We start from the raw sequence: 9,888 nt of genomic DNA, 5'->3' as shown, positions 1-9,888 counted from the left end.
GGCTCCCAGTGGAACCAGTGCCCCTTACCCAAGGCTCTCACGGCTCTCTCTTCGCACCAGGTGGCCGGGTGGCTCCTGAGAGATGTGGCTCTGTCTTGTCTGGCCTCGGAACACCCCGAGGACAGGGATCACAGCACATAGAACCCTGTCCTGCACAGTCCCAGTACTCAGTGTTAGTGAATGTTGAAGGAATAACTGTTTCTTTCGTGAACTAATATACAGAAATAAAAAGCCACTCATATTCATGTTTTTAAAATTCTGATGTCTTTTATTGGCACAAAAATCATTCAGATACAACGTGGCGTCTAGCCATGGGTACACTTTATACCTTGTGCATTTCATTTAAGGTTTCTTTTGCTCCTACTTCCCAACATGTACTAGACCTTCCCTCTCTGCGTCAGCACCTCCATGACAGCGTCTCCGTATTCCAAGGCCATGCTCCAAACGGAGGGCATTCAGACCTCACTGAAGACATCCCAGAACCAGGCTGAGAAGGCCAGTGTGGGCCTCCTACTGCACTGTGATCCCCTCCGTGCACCTGCCCAGCCGAGGCTGCCTTGCGATCTGAACAGACTCTCCTCTAGTGGCTCGGGTCTTGGCTTGAAGTGTATATGTCGCAGCGTGGCGGGTGAGGCAGGAGACCGACCTTTCCCACCCATTTTGGCCCATCTTGCGAGGGTTGTTGCTGCGTCCACGGACCAGTGAGGTAATGAGATGGGCGAAGGCGATGAAGTCAGCTTCTCCACGTCTTTACAATCCAGAGTCCTAATCTGTGTCCTCCACAACCTGAGGCTTCGTGACTGCACTGAGTTTGCTGTGTCCATGTTGAGAGGAACGACTAGGCCATTCTCCTGTCAGCGAACACTTCTGAGTTCTTTTGTGAGTTAAGTCAAAACCCGTATTTCTAAAGTTAAAGATCTTCTGTTCCCCAAAATCAAGGGCTTGATTTCTGTAGTATTACTATGTTTACTGTCCTGGGAACCAAATCAAGCCTTATGTTTCCAACAATATATTCTTTAACAGCAGCTAGAAAGTTGGTTCAAACCAACTTATAATATACAGTAGTTCTTTTCATTTACATTTCAGAGCTGAACTTTCTGACCATGGTTTCAGTTTAGTGGAAGCAGACACCAAAGTACAAAAGCCTCAAGAGAAGTGCTGTGGGCACGTCTGTGCCTCCAGTTACCAGAAAGGACACCTAATGAGACAAGGAGAAAAGGAATATTTTAATAACCTGCGCTTCTTCAAAGCTTTATGCAGATATACTGAAAATGGAAAGAGCAAGGTCTGCCCACCCCCGGGACCCTCCCTGAGATCTCCCACAGCTAATTGTGCAGGACAGGCGTTATCGTTTCCAGCCCACCAGACGCCTGCTGTGGTCCCGCAAGGACGCCTCTCCGTCACCCTCCCTCTCTAGTTTCTACCTTCAAGCATGCCTCAGGCGATTAATCAAAGCAGACCCCAGAGTGGTCCTTGAGGTTACAATCGCGGATGATAAATCTGTCTTTTCATCTCCTTCTGTCACCCCTCTGGCTTCTTTTCCTTTGCCTTTCCTGTATCTCTGAATTGACAGCAAAACCCCAGAAAGAACACCCCCACTCCTCAAATAAGGGGCCTCACCTATTCGTCTAAGTCAATTTAACATGTCATTTTAATTCACTTTGGTGTTTGCCTTCCAAATACACATCCATGTCTCCATTTTCCCCTTTTTGGAACAATGAGCATACCCAATGAGTATAAACTTTTGAAGAGATGTGAGACACAGTTTCCCTCTATGGATACCCTATTTCCCTGTATGGATACCCCCACATATCTTTTTTTGCGACTCTGGCTTTGGGGCACAGGGTAGGGGCCTGACTGCTTATTTGAACAGAGGTGCTCACCAGCCAATGTAGCACTGGCAGAGGTTTTCATGGGATGTCGCTTGTTTGATGAGCAGCTCGACTTGTGTTGGGACATCCAGGGTTTCGTCATGAGAGAAGTCCCGACCTAGACATGAGGAACAAAAGCGTCCAGGGTGCACCAGGTACCAACCACCCAGCTCCACAGTCCCCCAGCCAGGCTCAACTGTCCACACAGCCTAAATCAGTTCCCCCTCGTACGTGAATATAAATGCTACACAAATGCTACTTGGATTTTTAAATTCACCTCCACGTGACCCATAAACACCTAATATATACTAATAAACACACTAATATATACTTGGCTTTCAGTTTACAGAAGGTAAAGTCCTACAGTGGGCAGAGTACAGGAGTGGCAAAGATCTGGCCAGTGGGCTTCTATACCATAATTACCCTTGAGCAGGGCAAGTGGCCAAGAAGCCTCTTTCAATCCTACCAGCCTCTCCTTCCAGCCCCTTGTCTTGCAGGGCTGCCTGCTTTCATCACACACTCATAGTCTCCAGCCTTTCATGGGCACTCAGCACTGCCTGGCCAGCTCCTCTGGCTATACGCCCTTTCATCTCCACCACGAAGTTCTCTCCTTTCCTCGAGCGACAAACCTCTCCTCTGGCTCCTCACCCTCGGCAGGTGCCCTCATCTCCTCCTCTAGAGCCAACTGACTCACTAAGGGCAGAGTTCAGAGCCCTGATATGTTGGGCAGTGTTCGAGGTGCCAGCTTTGTTCAACACGAGCTCCCCCTTCCTCCTTTCCATCACCCCAGAGAGCGGGCCCTCCTCCCATTTAAGGCCAAATTCACTTGCACTGTGATCCACTGCCTCCTCTTTGTCAGGAGCCTTACAATACCGACCATGCTGCCTCTCACTCACATCTGCAACCCCCCCTGCCCCCACCATGTGCTCACTTTCTGTAAACACAATCCTCCTCCTGTTGAAGGAAACAGAACCGCTCATCCAACTTCTCCCTCTTTAGCTATGTCCTCTCTCCTCCCCGCACAGCCAGACTTCCTGAGAGCTTTGAAACTTGTCTCCGTTCCTTCTCTCACTTCGCATTCTCTTCCACTGCATTATTCTGGCTGCCAGGCTCATCAGAGCTCTCAGAAGGCTACCAGAGACCCAGAACCACCCCTGATCCCTCTCCACCCCTCACGGCCCATCATCAGTCCTTTGCATTTTCCTCCTAAACAGCTCTCGACTCCACCTCCACTGCCACCCTTGTCTAATCAACTGTCCAAATGGCATCGACTGTGGCAGCTGCTTCCTCCCCTCCAGACCCTGCTTCCCCCACAGTCAGAGCAGGCAGGATCTCACAATGCAAACCTGCCCAGCTCCCCTCCACCCCCTTAAAACTCTTCAGTGGTTTCTCACTGCCCACAAGATACAGGGTAAAAACAGAAGGCCCTGCATGGTCTGGCCCTGGCCCGCTCAGAGTCCAAACACTTTGCATCGTGCTCCTCTCACCTTCTTGGGGCCAGTTTGGTCTGCCAGCCTTTCTGACCTTTTTTCTTGCCATTCTCCCTCCTACCACAGGGTCTTTGCACATGTTGTTTCCTTCACCTGGAAGAATCTGCCCTAATTAACTCCTCTAGCAAATTTTGGCTCCTAGGTAGTTTGCTGAGGGAAGCTTTTCTGGAACGCTTGGACTTAAATTCCCGTTACTGTCATCACAGCCCTAGTCTCCCTTCCACTTACAACAGTATTCCTCTTTAGAGTCTAAGTCCCAAGAAAGCAGGGAAGATGCCTGTTTTTAACCTACACCGTTTCTTCAACATCTAGCGCTTGCAGGTGCTCAATGAACAAATATGCCTTGATGACAGAGCTTATGTGCTGGGCCTCCCACATCCCAGTTCATCCTCACTGCCTTCTGAATGAGGTGTTCTTGTCACTTTCTGGCCAGAGGAAGAGACACAGGCCTGTGGGGTCCCAGCGGTGGTGCTGGTCCTTTGGCCTCCCTGCCTTCCACCCCCACGTCACACCACTTGGTCAGTGTGACACGTTTCCTGTTCAAAAGTACATGGTGTTCCCATTCAGGCTCTCCACTCCGTAACAGTTATCTCAGCACAGGTGGGCAATGAACCAAGTGGTCAGATTTACTCTAATATTCAGCCATGATGATTAATTTTCTTGAATTTGGCTGACTTTGGACTCAATAGAACTTTACTGTTAAACTTCACCATTAAAACGAGATTAACAACATTACTTAAAGGAAGTTCATTGGTCATTAGAGAATCAGAGAGGATCCTTCACTGCTGGCTTCAGAGACACTCCAGTTAGCAGCACAGGGTCACACTTTAGGCACCAATACCACTGGAAACTGGGCTGAACACCTACTCAAGGAGATTTTATGTTCCTTTTAAGTAAACACATATATACACTCACCAGTGAGTTTATCTCGAACCCTGTTAATAATTTGAATAGCTTTCTTATTTAGGGCCTCTGGTTTCACCAAACCATCTCCAACTGGAATAAACAAAAACAGAAATAATAGTAAGATTGGATCATCATAACAGGTTCAATGCACACCGCTGTTTTTCTCACATATTCACTTTTGTAAGTGGAGCAATTCTTCTTCATCTATCATTGTCCTCAGAATATAATGAGAAATTCATGGGACCTTTGCTGCTCAAAGGCAGTTCTGTTGCTTCCTCTTACTGACCCTCCTCCTGGTGTTCACAGCTGCTCTTTTCTTAATGAGCTAGTAGCTGATGCAATTCTTCAGAGGCTGGACTTACTGAAAGAATGAATAGATTCTGGCACCGTGGTCCCTGTTTTCTTATGGGCTGGTTCCCCAAGTTCCACACCATCCAAAATTTCTAGGAGGAAAAATAAATCAGCAGAAAATTAAAACACCAAGAAGCCACCGTTCCAAGGTATTGGCTCTAATTCTTCATGTACGATCTCTCTTTTAACACCTGCCTCACCTGTCTCAGAGGATAAAGGAAACAGGAAGTGTTTTGCTCTTTATGAATTTAACATTTTTTAGGGAGTTCCTGGGTTGTCTAGAGGTTAGGACTCAGTGCTTTCACTGCTGTGGCTTGGGTTCAATCCCTAGTCAGGGAACTGAGATCCCGCAAACTGCATGGCACAACTCCCCCACCCCCTCAAAGAAAGGCCTGAAATCTGCATGAATTTGTAAACACACAGCATTAATAAAATGTTCTGACATACAGAATGGCTCACAGGTCAAAGATCTGGCCACAAAATTCGGTTGGCTGGACCCAAACTGGTCATAACATAAAGAAAACTAGCTTTCAAAGGATCACACATGTGACTGAAATGTTATTCCTTGGAGGAATTTATACACCAACTCTGGGGAGAAGTCCACAGGCTTTAGCCTCACCCTCTGCTAACTGTGGCCTTCAGGAGAGGTATCTAGAATCACAACTCTGAAGCTATTTACACACTGCCCTGGGACACGACAGGTCTTCAAACCGAAGCTAGTGATGATAATACTTTAATTAATGAGTCCTTGGAACTTAACTTTTGAGGCACATACAAGCAACCAGGTCTACCACCACTGGTGCCACCAGAACAAGCTGTCCTAACTCCCCTCGGTATATCACAGGCGGCACATGGGAGTCACCCAATAATGTATGAACAAGGCAGACCCTGAGAGTTATACCAGTAAGTGTCATAATCTGTGTGAGACCAGTCATCCGCATGAGGCCCCCAGACACTGTGGGTGATTCAGGGATTCCCAAGTCCTATCACGGTGTCCAAGGTAGAGTCCAAGCTATTCGTAGATGACACGGATCCAGGATGCCCATTTCCTGGCGAGAACACTCTCTTCCTTTCTACCCATCCAGATTCCACTCATCCAGTAAGGCTCAGCTTCAATTCTACCAGCCCACGGGCTCCCTTAACCCTTGCAGTTCAGAGTGATACCGCCTTTCTTCCACCCCCTGGTTCCCAACCAAACCACATGGCACCAACCTACACAGTGCAGTGAGCTGCTCTTATTCCATATATACTCCGGGATTCTGTGCTTCCTCAGAGCATGCTCAGTATGTCACATTGTTTTCATACCTCTGAATACCATTTGACCTAGCTGGTAACCAATTGCAAATGTTCCATAAGTATTTGGAGAGAATATTTAACTGTTTTATATCCCAATGGTATTTCTAAAATATGACTGTGTAGGATGTTGTTGAATGTGGGGGTCAAAGGGTTGGGTTAGGGATAAGGGGCAAAGTGGAAGGGTAAACAAGTCAAACAGCTTGACTCTAAGATGTCTGAAAGCAGGGAATACATGGAGCCTGTTCTGGCTCTCAAGAGGGGCGTTATCTTCTTGTAACCCTGCTTTGTGGACCACATTCCTGGGAACAGTGTTTCCTGTGGCTTCCTAGCTGCTCAGGCAACAGTGTGTGTATATTTCTGCTACTTCCATCTTCTCATTTCTGAGCTATTCCCAAAGCTTTAGAATTAAGGTAACGTAGCTAATAATTATCCCAGATACCATTAAAGGGCATGCTAAAAGACTGGCTAATATTCAGACATACTTAAAAAAATTTTTTTTTAAATTTATTTGACTCTGCTGGGTCTTAGTTGCAGCATATGGAATCTCTGATCTTAACTGTGGCATGTGGAATCTAATTCCTGGACCAGGGATCGAACCCAGGCCCCCTACATTGGGAGTGTGGAGTCTTACCCACTGGACCACCAGGGAAGTCCAATTCAAACTTTTAATTGATTTATGTTTTTACATGTAGATTAAGATTGGATAGTGTGATCAAAATTTCTGAGCTTTAGGTACCCACTTCTTCCTGAAATACATTAGATGCTTATTACTTAAGTCATGCCTTAAAGGCAGTGACTTGCCCTATTCTAGAAATATCCTGGACAAAAAGAGGACAGTCTTTCAGCACTCACCTACTGACTGGCCAGCAGAGTAGGAATCGGTCCTTGTCCGTGATCGCTTGTTACCTTTGGTATTTGCTAGGGAAAGAAAGAAAAGGAGGGTTAAAAAGTGCTTCAAACTTTGATTTGAAAAAAACTTGGCTGATATACTTTCCCTTAATCATAAAAATATAATTTCCCCAAAGCCATAACTAAGATAAAACCAAAAACGTAACACTCAGGAGTAAACGGGTGGATATTCACAAGGCATCTGATCCTGAGGGGCATTTTATATGGCTGAGTGGGATTCAGACGATGTAAACTAGATAACAAGTGAGTAGAGAAGACACCTCTGATTAGTAAACACCTTCTGAGGAGCTCGGAATAAAGAGTAGACTAAGACACTGTTGAGACAGCACAACTGTTTGCAAATTTTGTAAAAATTCCATCTGCTATTCAATATGAAACCTAACAGAAGTCACTAGAGTACTTATTTATTCTGAAAAATGCTTTAATCAAGATCTAAACTGATGACCAGAGTTTTCTTAGTTAATAAAAATACTTGAAATTGATTTCCAGCCACCACAGCTGCCCTGTGGAAGTGTGGTGTGGCAGCTGAGTCCTGGGTCTTGGGCTCTGTGTGTGAAGCCTGGCCGGACTGTGAACTGGCCACGCCCATTGTGGGAAGGGTGAACCCCAGCACCCGGGCTCTTGCTGAGACTCACTGTCCATCAGCCTCCAGTTCAGCAGGGGGTCATAGACGAAGGCTTCCAGCACAGCCATGACGCTGTCCTTGTGCTCCCGGAGCACCTCCATCACGGTGTGGCACGTGATCCTGTAGTTGCCATCAAGGCCCGTGACCTGCAGACAAGCCAGAGCTGATCACCACGGAAGTCACCACGCTGGTCCCCGAAGGCCTTACCACCCAGCATCACCTCAGAGGGTGTGTCACCCCATTCAGAGAGAGGGCATGGCCATCACGGAGGGGCCAGGCTGGGAACGCCTCAGAGCAAAGGGTCAGGACTGTCATTCATACGGAACAAGGTCTGGCATAAAGGTTGGGTAAGACTTTTAAAGACTGATCATTTCTAACAGGGTAGAAAATATCTGTTAGAGGATATGACTACAGCATAAGCTGGGCATTTGAGGAGCTGGAGATCTAACAAGGAAGGAAGTCTGTCCTTGGAGAGGGGATAGAACTGTACTGGTCCTACTTCAAAGCAGCTTGTTACCAACATCCACTCACCTCCATAGCATTGGTCAGCATTCTCGTTAGTCTAAATGGAATCTTCTCTGGGAATTTCTCTCTGGTCATAGCAACCTAAGGGTAATAAAGGGAAAACCCAGGTCCACTGAGACTGCCTTCCTCAGCTGGAGCCAGGTGCAGGTAGGTGGCTTTCCTGTGCATCACCAGCACTGATTTCAATTAGAGCATAGAAAGGAAGCAGTGTGAGTCTAGTTTAGTGATGGGACTTATCGCTGTAATTTAAGACAGCTAAAAAATTTAAAAATAAAAAAAGAGAAGATGGGGAGTGGGGAGGGAGAGAGAGAAAAAAGGTAAGTGTGTATCACACCCAGGCCTTTAACCAGCATCTCCTTTTCTGAGTCCTGTAACAGCAAGAGTCAAACAGCACATACTTCATCTGTTAGACTGATGTTCTATCACCTTGAGAGAAGAGTCGGGTAAGAATACGGCATTTGGGCTTTTAAGTTTGCCTAAATGGTTGGAGTAGGGTAGAAGGTGGTCCTCTGGGTTCTGGAACATATGCTCACCTCAAAGCAGTCCCCAAAGTCAATGTGCAGAATCTTTCCACTCAGCCGGTCCAGCATCAGGTTGGATGGATGTCTGAGAAACAGAAGAGAGAACAGCTCGGATGAACAAATCCCCAAGTCTGTGAGACTCTAGGCCAAGGGTTGGTAATGACAGCACTCAGGCCAAAGGCAGCACTCCACCCCGAACTTTTACAAATAATTTTTATTGGAACACAGTCATACTCATTTGTTCATGCATTGTTTTGGGCTGCTTTTGTGCTGCAGCAGCAGAGATGAGTACTTGTGATGGAGACTGTAAGGCCAGTGAAGCCTAAGATATTTACTATTTGGCCCTTTACAGAAAAAGTGTGCTGACCCCTGCTCTAGGGCTCAAATGAGAATTGACCTGTGTGAATCACAAGTTGCTCCATGATACCAAGACAGTTTGTTTCCCCAAGGTCTTTGGTCACAGGATAAACGGTCACAGGTTTCTGGCAGTGCTGGCATCTCAGAGTGACAGGCTCTCATCTCCCTGAGTCCCGAGCTCCTCCAGGCAGGAGCATCTGGGTATTCTGGACATGTGCTCTACCAAGTTTTTTAAAAACAGGAATTTATTATTTTTGTGGGATTAAATTTTTTTACTCTCAAATAATTGTATGAGAATGATCCCAGAAGAAAAATTGTAGACATCAGAATATTATTATTTTTAAAAATTTCTGAACATTCCTAAATGACTTCTGCAGTCAGTACATTTGGATCAAATTTAATATGTAGAAATATCAGAGGGATCTATTTTGGTTGGTTTTAATTACAGAAATAGGATTATTTATCTTAGCATAGTGATGATTGATAAATGTTTATTGAATCAATAAAATCAACTGGATTTCACATGGATTTTAATACATTAAACCAACCTATGGAGAAAGTACCCCTGAACTATGGTTTTTCTTCTCTTTAGTTTGACGTGTTGTTTTGATGGCATGGACAATAATAGGGGACTAAGGTTGATGCTGCAAAAAACAGCTGAAGTACAAAATACAAATATTTACCAAACGCTCATAAAGCTCACTGGAAAACAAAATGAAATCATTCATGAAAACTATATAATGGAGAAAGAAGATTCAAAGAAACAAATTCACTTACCTATCGCCCAGGCCCAAAATATACCCAACCATAGACATGACTGCTAAAGAGCGGGTATAATTGGTTCTTCGATCAAACCACACCTAGAACACAGAAGCACATGTGAACCAAGGCTCTGAAAACTAACTGGTTTTCAACACAATTATATCCTAATCAGTTGTCTGCTTCAACAATAACCAGTTAGAATGTATAAGGGAACAAAAATTATTCATAATTACAAAATTAATAAACTCTGCTCAGAATAAACTTAATTGGAAATG

General features: G+C 45.5%; 1 protein-coding gene across 1 annotated transcript in view; it reads right to left on the bottom strand.

Moving 5' to 3' along the window:
• Window positions 1-312: 312 nt before the first annotated feature.
• Window positions 313-9,888, bottom strand: part of MTOR (mechanistic target of rapamycin kinase) — a 124,826-nt gene continuing 115,250 nt past the window's right edge. The window contains exons 50-58 of the mRNA XM_068986236.1: window positions 9,629-9,711; window positions 8,507-8,579; window positions 7,980-8,054; window positions 7,459-7,594; window positions 6,767-6,832; window positions 4,630-4,710; window positions 4,277-4,357; window positions 1,884-1,989; window positions 313-1,198 (exon numbers count right to left, since the gene is read on the bottom strand). Coding sequence (XP_068842337.1) covers window positions 1,183-1,198; window positions 1,884-1,989; window positions 4,277-4,357; window positions 4,630-4,710; window positions 6,767-6,832; window positions 7,459-7,594; window positions 7,980-8,054; window positions 8,507-8,579; window positions 9,629-9,711 — 717 coding nt within the window. The 3' untranslated portion in view covers window positions 313-1,182. The remainder of the gene's footprint in view (window positions 1,199-1,883; window positions 1,990-4,276; window positions 4,358-4,629; window positions 4,711-6,766; window positions 6,833-7,458; window positions 7,595-7,979; window positions 8,055-8,506; window positions 8,580-9,628; window positions 9,712-9,888) is intronic.

This window comes from Capricornis sumatraensis, chromosome 14 (assembly GCF_032405125.1).
Source record: "Capricornis sumatraensis isolate serow.1 chromosome 14, serow.2, whole genome shotgun sequence".
Taxonomy (NCBI): domain Eukaryota; kingdom Metazoa; phylum Chordata; class Mammalia; order Artiodactyla; family Bovidae; genus Capricornis; species Capricornis sumatraensis.
The sequence above is the reverse complement of the archived record's forward strand: the minus strand, read 5'-3'. Positions and strand labels throughout refer to the sequence as shown.